This window comes from Hemitrygon akajei, chromosome 23, assembly GCF_048418815.1.
Source record: "Hemitrygon akajei chromosome 23, sHemAka1.3, whole genome shotgun sequence".
NCBI lineage: Eukaryota > Metazoa > Chordata > Chondrichthyes > Myliobatiformes > Dasyatidae > Hemitrygon > Hemitrygon akajei.
This window is the reverse complement of record NC_133146.1, coordinates 21,121,818-21,134,840: the sequence shown is the minus strand read 5'-3', so window position 1 is coordinate 21,134,840 and position 13,023 is coordinate 21,121,818. Positions and strand designations below refer to the sequence as shown.

Below are 13,023 nucleotides of genomic sequence, written 5' to 3'. Positions count from 1 at the left end.
CAAATTAATTAAAATAGAATTGGGCACTGGCTCAGCTGTTTCAGTCATTCTATAAAATGAGTTTGAATGACATTTCAAAGATACTAAACTGAAGCCTGCAGATACCCAGCTAAGAACTTATGCTTGAGAAATGATCATTCCTGTGGAAATGACATTTGTAAAATGAAATACAACAACCAACAAGCCACATTGGGCTTATATGTGGTTAAAAATAGGAGGGCTAGCATTGTGGGGGTGTGATTGACTGGGACAACTACAACTTGATTAGAGATCCATCACCATTTGCATGTCATATCCCCTGCAATGAAGCCATCTGAAAGTGAATTAAGAAAGGTACTAGATGGTGCCAAGCAGTGTTCAAGGATGCCATTGGGAAAACTCAAAACTCAAGAGGAAAATAAGGTTAAATGAAAATGCTACAACCAAGTTTTACAAAGCCTGTCCAGTTCCTTATGCCATCCATGATAAAGAAGCCAATTCACATGGAGACTGAAGGAATCCTTTCCCACGGGCAATGTAGTGATCCCAGTAGCCAAGAAGAAAGGATCGGTCAGGATCTGTGATTTTAAGCTCACTATCAATTTAGTACAATAACCTCTGCCCAGGAGAGAAGATGTTTTTGCAAACTTTTCTGGAGGAAAACACTTCAGCAAAGTGGACTTTTTTAGGCTTACCTACAGATGGAGATGGAAAAAGAGTCCAAAATGTTTCTCACCATAAACACTCACAAAGGGCTTTATAGATATAGTAGGCTTATTTCTGGAGACACATCTGCAGAAAGCTATGGACCAGGTGCTGCAAGGTTGTCCAGGCACACACTGTTACCTGGGTGATATCATTGTTAACGGTGAGGATGATAAGGAACACCTCCAAAATTTCAAGTTAATGTTAAAAAGATTTGAAGATCATGGGCTCAGAGCATGGCACAACAAGTGTGAGTTCTTTAAACAAAGCATCACTTATTGTGGTTACATCATTGGGACACAGGGATTACACAAGTATGCTGATAAAAATCAGGCAATAGTGGATGCCCTAAAGCCAAAAGATGTGTCACAAGTGCGGTCCATTTTAGGATTGTCAATCAATATAACAGCCAAAGTGTGGTGCATGGCCAAGTGGTTAAGGCGTTGGACTAGCGATCTGAAGGTCGTGAGTTCGAGCCCCAACGTCCTTGAGCAAGGCACTTAACCACACAGTGCTCCAGTCCACCCAACTGAAAATGGGTACCGGCAAAATGCTGGGGGTTAACCTCGTGATAGACTGGCATCCTATCCAGGGGTGGGGGGGTGGGGGGAAGTCTTCTACTTTCAGTCACTTCACACCACGGAAACTGGCATAATCGGCCTGATGAGCCTATAAGGCTCGGGACAGACTTTAACTTTAACTAATAACAGCCAAACCTGGCTACTCTGCTTGACCCCTTGAACTCATTACTACAGATCAGGAAGAAATGAAAGGAATGAAGAAATGAAAAGTAAAGGAAATGGTGACGTCAGACACTGTACTCGCACATTGTGATCCACATTGTCCAGTGAAGCTTCCCATGCACTGTTCAAGATGCTGACACTTCCAGAAGAAAGCTGTCCAGAGCTGTCAGAAATACTTCTTGCAGTCCCAGAGTTAACTCCTACAACCACCAGGGAGGAGGCCCGGAACCTGAGATTGTTTCACAGCCACAAGTCTCACCTGCCAAGCAGAGTGAATCACCTTATCAGGAAAGACTTTATCCCAGAAGAGTAAGAAATCCTCCCCAGCAATTAAATCTTTAGGCCTGAATGGGACAATTTAAAATTTACTGTGCTGTGGATGTATACATAGTAGTTGTATTATATAGTATATTGTGTATCTATATATATATATATATATATATATATATAGTAAAGGTTGAAATGCATAAATGCATATATTGTAAAGAGTTGGATTTTGTAGCTAAGCAGGGAGGGGTGTTGTGTATTTAATATTTAAGTAATACTGTAAATAGATTGTTTGAGTAAGCATTATTTATTTAAATAATTCATGATGGGTTATATGACTCACATTCCAGGCGCCCTTGTATTTCTTCCAATTAGTTTTATGTTTTAGTGTTGCAAGAAATAACATCGAGTGCAAAACGTATTATCAACAGTTGCATACAGCTCATATAGCACATGCAATTATGATAGCAGAAAATATACAGTTACAAAAAAATAAATAAATAATGAATAATATAGCCAAAGTCCCTGAGTGTCATGGCCTGTAGATTTATGGTGCACGGATGTTGGCCTGGAGCCATGTTTCTACAAGAACGCAGCTATAGCAGTTCCTCATCCTGCACAATGCAGCTGCAGACTGATTCCATCCAGCTTGTCTTCCATCGAGCGAACACTAGAGGGCAGCACTGATGAGAGGGGCTAGCCCCAACCCAATGCCGAATCCAGTGATGTTCAGCCAGTCTGGCAGCTCCTTCCCCGGCGGTCACAGCAGGCGACCCCCTGGCATGAAGGCCTGGTCTGCACTACAGCCGAGGCCATGCAGCTCCCCCCGCTGTTGGTCTCCCCAGTGAATCGGACTCACAAACAAGAGAAAATCTCCAGATGCTGGAAATCTGAGCAACACACACAAAATGCTGGAGGAACTCTGCAGGCCAGGCAGCATCTATGGAGAAGAGTACAGTTGACGTTTCGGTCTGGAGCCCTTTGGCAGGACTCGCGTATTCTACATTACCAATGTCCGACAGGGCCCTGTGATCACAACAGAGGCATCCAAGGCAATCACCCACACCATCAATTGGACCACACACCGCCTCTGTGCACCACCTCTTCTCCCGGTGGCTGAAACTGAGCAACTGACTAGTGGTACCTGTAGAACTTGATGTTCTTGATAAACAGCAGTGTCTTGCGATTGTAAAAAAAAAAAAAAAAAAAAAAAAAAAAGACATTAAGGACAAACAACTGGTTGTACCCAGTGTTACTGTGTGTCTGAGCATACCACCGTTTTACAGCTCATGGTATTGGATGAATGCGTTAGCATGGATAGCGAATTGGCTCATTAACAGAAGCAGCCTATTTTCTGACTGGAAAATTTATTATGTAGCATGCCACAGGGATTAGCTTGGGGGCCTCAACTATTTACAGACTACATGAAAGAAATTAGTGTACCATTTTCTCGACGACACAGAGGCAGGAGGGAAAGCAAGTTCTGAGGAGGATGCAGGCCCTGCAAAGGGACAAAGATAGACTAAGTGAAAGGGCAAAATGTAACAAAGCTTATAAATGTGAGGTTATCCAGTTTTGGTAGGAAGAATAGAAAAGCAGAATACCACAGAAATTGAGGACGGTGGATTGGAGGGAGATCTGTAGTTGGAATCTTGGCTCATATTGCAAAGTGGGTGAAGTTCTAAAAGAAGAAACTATTGCTGCTGACTACACCTGGACTATTAAGTACAAGTTTGGTCATGTTATGTTACAAAGAATTTACTTGTATTGGAAGGAGTTCAGAAAAAGTTTCACTAAATTGAGTCCCAGAATGAATCATCCTAGAATTCTTTGAATCATGGAGGAATGATGTGCCGGGAGGAGACAATTCATCCCATGTCTCCTGGTTGGTCAAAAATGAACTATCCAGCCTAAATCCAATGCCGTGCAGTCTTGCAGTTCTTCCACCCAAGTACTCCCCGGTGTGCTGAGGAGTTTTGCTTCTCTCACTCTCCGAGGCAAAAGACTAAGAGGGATGATCGCATAGTTGGGGCTGCACTCTTATAAGAAGGAGAAGGATCTTATTGAAACAAGAAAAACTCCTGTGTTAGATAGTGAGTGGAAGTTTCACCCTCCAGGATAATAAGGAGTTGTCCATTTAATATTTTTCATAATTCCTTATGACCTGGAAGGAGGCCATTTGGCCCATTAAACCTATGCTGGACTCAGAGCCCATTCCCCATTGATCTCCCTGCAACCCTTTCTCTCACCATGCCCATCAACTCATCACCAATTCTCCCGTTTTCCAACTACACCGTGGACAATTTACCATAATAAGTAACTTGCAAGCGTGACTTTGGAGTGTTAGAGGAAACTGAGAGAAGCCCACACATTCACAGGGAGAACATGCAATTTCTTACACAAAACCTGCATTAAATCAGTGCCTGGATTTATTATGCATCACGTGGTACAGCCTTAACTCTCAAAACAAAGTATACTTTGTTATCCTTTAGCAGTAATACAGGAGTTCTACTTATCCTGTGTGAAGCCTACAAGATACATTGCTAAATGTACTACTGGATAGCTGTAAGACTGCTTGATGAATTGTTATCAGGTGTGGGGCTTCACAAACAGACACATCAAACACAGAAACGGAGTGACTACATTAAGTAGTTATAGTAACTCTACACTATCATTAAAACTTGCATGAATAGAATTTGTTTTGAATATCAGTGATGTGGGGTGACTGATGGAGGTTCAGTGGCAGGAGTCACAAAAAGAACCCAAGAAAAGAACAGGATTAGGCTACCTGGTCCTCAAGCCTCGTGTTGTATTTGTACTACCCACCACACTGTTTGTTTAAAAAAAAAAGTTGCCCTTCAGATCCCTTTCAAAATTTTTTCCCTCTCAACTTAACCCAATACCCTCTAGTTTTAAATTTCCCTACTCTGAGAAGAAGATTGTGACGATTCACCTTATCTAAGCCCCACATTACAAACCTCTTCAAGGTCACCCTCAGCCTTCTACACTTCCAGCCTATCCAGTTCTGGTAACATACTTGATGTTGCCATATCATATTTTCTGTGGCCTTTCCAGCCTAATAACATCCTTCTTATAACCAGGTGCCTAGAACTGCACACACTATTCCAAGTACAAAGCTGCCAAAGTCTTGTACAGCTCCAACTCTTATATCCAATGTAGGGACCAAGGAAGGTAAGCAAGCCAAACACTTTGTTCAGCACCCTGTTTGCCTGTATCTCCACTTTCAGGGAGCTGAATATCTACAGAAGGATTATCAAAAGTTGTTTTTGTTTTTTGTAATTGTTGCATTGTTTCTCATGACTTGTCAATCATTTTCAAAAATGCTTGTTGAAAAGTTGGTATGCTAGTACCAGATTTCTGCTGTAGGGGTCTTTTGGGAAACGGCTCATCTGTCTAATTCACTGTGGTTTCTAATTGCATCTTCGCTAAATCATATTACCAGTGATGCCCTCCTCTTCCTTATGCCTTTTTTTCATTTCACTTACAGTCTCTGTCCAGTACAGTATTTGTACTGGTCCTTCATGTTTTTCAGAAACTTTAATATATCTTAGCTCACATTTTAACCCACACTGTTTTGTTCAATAATCACATCTATCCTTGGGTAGTCACATGGGAGAAAACTAATATTAATGCAGTTAATTCCTTTATGACCTTTCCCTTCTCCTCATGAGGCCCTAGTGGGTTCTGCGATCTTCTGTCTGTATTTCCTGCTTTCTCCATTGCTACACTGCAGATAACAAGTTTTCTTGTCAATAAGCTTTGGAGCTTTATCTGATCTCCACAACTGCTCTTACAAGCCAATGGAACATCTTTGACTGCCCCTCTGAATTTTTCTTGTGTCTGTCTGCGGCCTGCTTTTAAGTTTGGTTTTGGGTTTTTTTCATACTGGAGCATTATCTAAATTCAAATGGTTCTGTTAATATTTACATCCTACCTTTACAAATCTATGATGAAGTTCTATCTGGCATTATGGCACTTTAATTACACCCTTGCTGCCTTAGAATAATCGACCTTTACTCAGTGGATTTCTTTGTTTGAAATGCTCCACCTTCTGATTAGCTGGTGACATAATAGGAACCGAGGTAAACTGAAAACTAGCAGGGTAACATCAAGTTACTGCAATATGCAGAGAATGAAAAATGCAGATTTCAGATAAGGATTGATATAATCAGACTGAGATGTGATGGCATATGATTAGTATAGTGTGTGCTTAATGGTTGTCATGGGCTCAGTGGATTGAGAAGGGCCTGTTCTCATGCCATGTCTCACTATAATTCATAAACGGGACTGTTATGTGGCAGTTTCAGCTAATTATTGACGAGCTGAAAAGCAGATTTACAAGAATCCTGGTGGGGCATCATCCTCGTGCCCAGAGTATATAGGACAGTGGACATATTTGGATCCAATTGGTCTTTGCAAAAACAGAATTCTGCATTGCTATCTTATACCAATGTATTTTAATGTGTTGTTTTTCAGATAATAGGAGGATTAATCCTGTGTATCGGGATATATGCAGAGGTTGAAAGACAGAAGTACAAAACACTGCAAGGTGCCTTTCTGGCTCCAGCTATAATCCTGATTGTCCTCGGAATTCTGATGTTTGTGGTTTCCTTCATCGGTGTTCTAGCATCTCTTCGGGATAACTTGTGTCTTCTTAATGTGGTAAGATATCCTCTATTTATAATTTGTTTTTGCATTGAATGTTCACCTCTGTACTTGGTTTCAAAGTAACCTGGTCACTTTGAATTGGATTGAATTGACTGTATTACTTACATCCTTCATATGCATGAGTAAAAATCTTTACGTTACGGCTCTGTCTAAATGTTCAATGTGCAATTTATAATAAATAGTATGTACAACGGGACAGTCACTATAACAGAATTCATGTGTCAGTGTGAATTAATCAGTCTGATGGCCTGGTGGAAGAAGCTGTCCTGGAGCCGATTGGTCCTGGCTTTTGTGCTGCGGTACCGTTTCCCGGATGGTAGCAGCTGGAACAGTTTGTGGTTGGGGTAACTCGGGTCCCAATAATCCTTCAGGCTCTTTTTACACACTTGTCTTCATAAATGTCCTAAATAGTTGGAAGTTCACATCTACAGATGCACTGGGCTGTCCGCACCACTCTCTGCAGGGTCCTGCAATTGAGGCAAGTATAGTTCCCATACCAGGCAGTGATGCAGCCAGTCAGGATGCTCTCAATTGTGCCCCTGTAGAAAGTTCTTAGGATTTTGGGGCCCATACCAAACTTCCTCAGCTGTCTGAGGTGAAAGAGGCGCTGTTGCGCTCTTGACATCCTCTTGACATCCATTTTGGCTACATCCTCTTGAATGCTACACTCAGATCAAGGGAAGTTCAGGTGATAATGACGCGAAATAGATGTCATTGCTGCTAAGGTCATGAATATAAACATCTGCTGCACCTCAGAACCAATTACCAAGTTCACATGTTCTGTCTGATATTGGTGTTGTAATCTTTGTTGTGTGCTTATAAAAAGAACATTATTTGATTAGTCTGCTAAACAAGGTTTTGCCGGAAATCATTTTGTATTTTTAGTAAAGGTTGATTGCATTAGAAGGAAAATTCTTGAAATATAATAACTGATCATTTTTAGTTGTTTGGAAATGATAATGTTATCTAATGTACATTAAATATATTTGTGTCAAATTCTCTTCTCTCCTGGTCTAACAAAGGCAATGATAGGTTTTATCTTAGATTTTTAATGCACTACAGCTATATAATCAGTTGTTCATAAATTGATTCTCTTTTGCAGATGTTTAGCATAAGGAAAACTTGGATAACTTTGATGCAATACTGTTTTGACTTGTATCCATTTCAGGGATCTACTTTATTCACCTTGTACATTTACATGCATTAGTGAATTTATGAGTGAATTTATGTGAAATTTAAAAAAAATACTCTTCCAGGATAAGGACTGAAATATTTTACACCAATAATCTAAATAAACTTATGCAGATTGACTTGACTTCCTAACTAGTCCCTCAGAAAAAAAGTGGAGTGTTTAATTTAAACTGACACATGAGTGCATTGCCAATACACACATTAGGATATTTTGCAGAAATATAGAAGAATTAGGAGCAGCAGGAAGCCATCTGGCCCCATCACACTTGCTCTGCAATTCCTCAAGATCACTGCTAATCCACCATGTCAGCTCCATTTTCCTTGACTCCCGTAAGTATCCAGAACTCTCTCTATCTCTGCTCGAAGTGAATTCAATGACTGAACCTCCACAGGCCTCTGAGGTTAAGAATTCCAAAGATTCACCACCCTGAGAGGCAAGAAATTTTTCAACTCTATCCTCTTACCATAAGAGCCTCACAGCCTCCTTGTGTCTACCCGGTCAGGCACTGTAAGAAAATTGTACGTTACAATATTTCACCTCTCTTTCTAGAAAATACAGATCTCTCTTCATATGGAAAGTCTGCCATCCCTGGAATCAAACTTGTGAACATCTCTAGCACTCCCTCTGAGGCGAGTACATCATGCTTTTAAGCTAGGTGCATGTCAACACAATCCTGTATACGGTAACTGCAGCAAGATATCTTTAGCTCTCTATTCAAATCCTCTCTTAAAGGGCAGCGTATCACAAGCCTTCCCACCTGCTTGTTGCATGTTACTTGCCAGTTTGTTGTGCATAAGGTCCTGGGTCCCTTTGAGCATCAACATTCCTCAGCCTGTCACCATTTCAAGATTCTCGCCGGTGTCTGTAAGGAGTTTACACATTCTCCCCATGTCCGTGTGGGTTTCCTCTGGGTGCTCCAGTTTCCTCCCACATCCCAAACTCCGAGTTAGTAAGTTGTAGGCATGTTATGTTGGCATCAGAAGTGTGGCAACACTGTGGGCTGCCCCCCAAACACACATGCGGACTACGTGTTTCACTGTGTATTTTGATGTTTCTATGTACATGTGATGAATAAAGCTAATCTTTTTTTGATTTAAATTTTTTTTGCTCAGCATAACAAAACTTTCAATTTCCAGATACATTTACATTTCTTCCCCTCACAGATATCAGCTATCAGAACACTTCCATCAAAATATAGACAACACCCCAACATAAGGGCTTTTGTAAAGCTAATCTTTAGTGTACAATTCTGTTTTCTCAATGGAGGTGGATGACTTCACAAATTTCCTCATTATATTCCATATGTCATATTCTTACCACTTATTTAGCTTGTCTATATCCTATGAACCTTCCTTATATCCTCTGCTCTGCTGAATTGTTTAGTATCATCAGCAAACTTTGAAAATATGAAATAAAAATGGTAACATCTAGAAATACTCAGCAGACCCAGGCAGCATCTGTGGAGTGAGAAAGGTGTTGTTACAAGTCAATGATTTTTTTCTCTGAGATTTGAGAAAATTTAGAGATGAACAAGTTCATAGATATAGGAAAAAAAGATGAAGGCAAAAGAGAACAATAGTAAAGGTCTCAGATAGGGTAAACGATGGAAGGTGTGATCATGCAAGGTGTTAGGGATAAATGAAGGTAAATGTCTTTCTTTTGTTGTCTAATAGTGCCTTACGAGGCTGGTGGGAATGGATCCAGGATTAGTGGGGTGTTCCTCATGTCAGATGTGGGAACTCCGGGTGACGTCCTGTCTCCCTGATTGCTACATCTGCACAAGGTTCAGATATGGTGCAACTCAAACTACCTGCGTCTCAATATCACCAAGACCAAGGAGATGGTGGTGGACTTTAGGAGATCTAGGCCTCATATGGAGCCAGTGAGCATTAATGGAGAATGTGTGGAGCAGGTTAAGACCTACAAGTATCTGGGAGTACAGTTAGACGAGAAGCTAGACTGGACTGCCAACCCAGATGCCTTGTGCAGGAAGGCACAGAGTCGACTGTACTTCCTTAGAAGGTTGGCGTCATTCAATGTTTGTAGTGAGATGCTGAAGATGTTCTATAGGTCAGTTGTGGAGAGCGCCCTCTTCTTTGTGGTGGCGTGTTGGGGAGGCAGCATTAAGAAGAGGGACGCCTCACGTCTTAATAAGCTGGTAAGGAAGGCGGGCTCTGTCGTGGGCAAAGTACTGGAGAGTATAACATCGGTAGCAGAGCGAAGGGCGCTGAGTAGGCTACGGTCAATTATGGGAAACCCTGAACATCCTCTACATAGCACCATCCAGAGACAGAGAAGCAGTTTCAGCGACAGGTTGCTATCGATGCAATGCTCCTCAGACAGGATGAAGAGATCAATACTCCCCAATGCCATTCGGCTTTACAATTCAACCGCCAGGAGTAAGATATGTTAAAGTGCCGGGGTTAGGACTCAATGTATTTAAGTAAACTACTTAAGAACTTTTTAAAAGCTATTATTAATGCTTTTTGAGAGGGTGATTTTGGATGCATATCATATTTTTACTGAGTTAAGTATTGTATGTAATTAGTTTTGCTACAATAAGTGTATGGGACATTGGAAAAAATGTTGAATTTCCCCATGGGGATGAATAAAGTATCTATCTATCTATCAGCTGCATCTCCTGACAAACCATGTTAGGGAACTAGAGCTGCAACTGGGTGGCCCACAGTTCACGTGGGAAAATGAGGAGGGGATAGATAGAAGTTGCAGGAGGCAAATGGCACACTTCTGCCTCTTCCACCACACAGCTATACGTTTGTCAGCTTTTCTGATGCCAAATCTCTGCAGACTCCTGAGGAAGTAGAGGTGTTCTCGTGCTTTCTTTGTAATTATATGTATATGATGGGTCCAGGACAGGTCCTCTGAGATAGTGTCACCCAGGAATTAAAAGTTACTGACCCTCTCCACCTCTGATCCTCCAATGATTACTGGCTCAAGGTCCTCTGGTCCCCTCTCCTGAATCTACAATCAGTTCCTTGGTCTTATTGACATTGAGTGAGAGTTTGTTGTTATTACACCACTCAGCCAAGTTTTCAATCTCCCTCCTGTATGCTGATTCATCGCCACCTTTGATTTAGACCACAACAGGGGTGTCATCAACAAACTTGTATCTGGTGTTGGACCTGTACTTAGCCACACAGTCATGGATGTAAAGTGAGTAGAGCAGAGGGCTAAACACACAGCCCTGTGGTGCTCCTGTGCTGATGCAGATTGTGGAGGAGATGTCTTTGCCAATCCAAACTGACCGGGGTCTTCAAGTGAGGAAATCCGGGATCCAATTGCACAAGGGGGTAGTGAGGCCCAGATTACTGATTAGTTTTGAGGGGCTGATGACAATAAACGCTGAGCTGTAATCAATAAAGAGCATCCTGATGTGTGCACATTTGCTGTCCAGATGTTCCAGGGTTGTGTGAAGAGCCAATGAGGTGGCATCTGCTGTAGACCTGTGGTTTCGGTAGGCAATCTGGAGCGGATTCACGTCACCATTCAGACAGGGTGTGCTTCAACACCAGCCTCTCAAAATACTTCATCACTGTGGGTGTAAGTGCCACTGGGCGATAGTCATTTAAACAAGTTACCACACTCTTCTTGGGCACCGGTACGATTGAAATCTTGCCAGATGAGCATCTCCTGCCGGAGCAAGAAATTGAAGATATCTGTGAATAGAGCAGCCCAGGTCTTCAGTACTCGGTCAGATACTCTGTCTGGACTGGATGCTTTCCTTGGATTCACTCTCTTGAAAGCAGCCCACATGTCATCTTCAGATACTGAGACCAAAGGATCATCGGAAGACATGGAAGTGCATGATGGCTCCTGCTTATTGTAGTGATCAAAGTGAACATAGAAAGCATTGAGCTCATCTGGAAGTGAAACCCTACAGTCGCCAATGTCACAAGATTTAACTTTGTAGGAAGTTATGGCATTCAAACCCTGCCAGAGCTGTCGAGCATCCCTCTTTGATTCCAGTATTGTCCGGAATCTCTACTTTGTCCGAGAGACGGCTTTCCAGAGATCATACCTGCACCTCTTGTAGCATTCTTGATCTCCAGACTTGAATGCCTCTGTTCTGGATTTCATTGTTCATTATGGCTTCCAATTGGGGAAAACACTGAACAATTTAGTGGTGGACACATTCATCCATAGCTGTTTTAATGAAGTCTGGAATGACCTGGTGTAGTCACTCAGGTCCTCAGATGAGCCCAGACCACTGACTCAAGGCAATTCTGTAGCCATTACTCCACTTCCTGCGACTGCATCGTAGTTGTTTTGATGTCTGGAGATTGCTCGTTCAGCTCTGTCTGTATGCAGGTAGGACCGATCAGGGATAGAAGAGGAAACATGTACCTAGAACCAGAGGAGGTAGGGAAGGTCAGTAATTAATGCTTTGCTTCAACGTTCACTAGTGAGGGACCTTGATGTCTGTGAAGACAGCATAAAACAGGCTGACATGCTGGAACATATTGACGTTAAGAAAGAGGATGTGTAGTTCATAATCAATTTACTTAACTTGGGATTACAGTTACAAGGAAGTTTAAAGATCTTTTTCGTGAAAATTTTGCCAATCTTTTATATACTACAAAACAGAGTTTGTCTCAATGGTCACCTGTATCTATGTCCTGGTAGGTCGTATTAATGTTGTTAAAATGTACGTTCTCCCTAAATTTTTATATTTCAATCAATCCCAATTTTTATTCCTAAAACCTTTTTTGATTCCTTAGACTCTATTATTTTGTCATATCTGTGGAAGAATAAGCGTTCTAGAATTAATAAAGTTTATCTTCAAAAATCTAAAAAAGAGGGTGGCATGGCCTTACCTAATTTTCGTTTATACTACTGGGCAGCTAACATTCGTTGCACTATCTTTTGGTCTTTTTTTCATAGCCAATCTGAGTGCCCTAATTGGGTAGCAATGGAGCTGAATTCCACTAAAGATCTATCTATTTCTGCACTTCTTGGTTCTGCACTCCCTAGTAGTTTGTCTAGACTAATTGTTAATCCTCTTGTTAGACATACTTTGCGAATTTGGGCCCAGTTTAGGAAATTTTATGGTTTTTATGGTTTTTCCCTTTCTAGTCCTATCTTACATAATCATTTTTTACTTACTATGTATGATTCAACATTCTATGATTGGTATAGGAAGGGCATTAGATATTTTGAAGATATTTTTATTGATAATCGCTTCGCATCTTTTCAACAGCTCTCTGCCAAGTTCAATCTGCCCAATGCCCATTTCTTTAGATATCTCCAAATCAGACACTTTATCAATCCTTTAATTCCCAACTTCCCTGAAATGCCCGAGAAAAATGTTATGGATTTATTTATTTCTATTAATCCACTGGGTAAAGGTTTAATATCATTTATTCGTGATAAATTAGCATTCTTACGGCGTGCCCCTGTGGATAAAATTAGAATGGCTTGGGAGCATGA

General features: G+C 41.3%; 1 protein-coding gene across 1 annotated transcript in view; it reads left to right on the top strand.

The window, feature by feature from the left end:
- Positions 1–13,023, top strand: part of tspan15 (tetraspanin 15) — a 131,202-nt gene that overhangs the window by 38,742 nt on the left and 79,437 nt on the right. Inside the window, exon 2 of the mRNA XM_073026799.1 lies at positions 6,192–6,377. Coding sequence (XP_072882900.1) covers positions 6,192–6,377 — 186 coding nt within the window. The remainder of the gene's footprint in view (positions 1–6,191; positions 6,378–13,023) is intronic.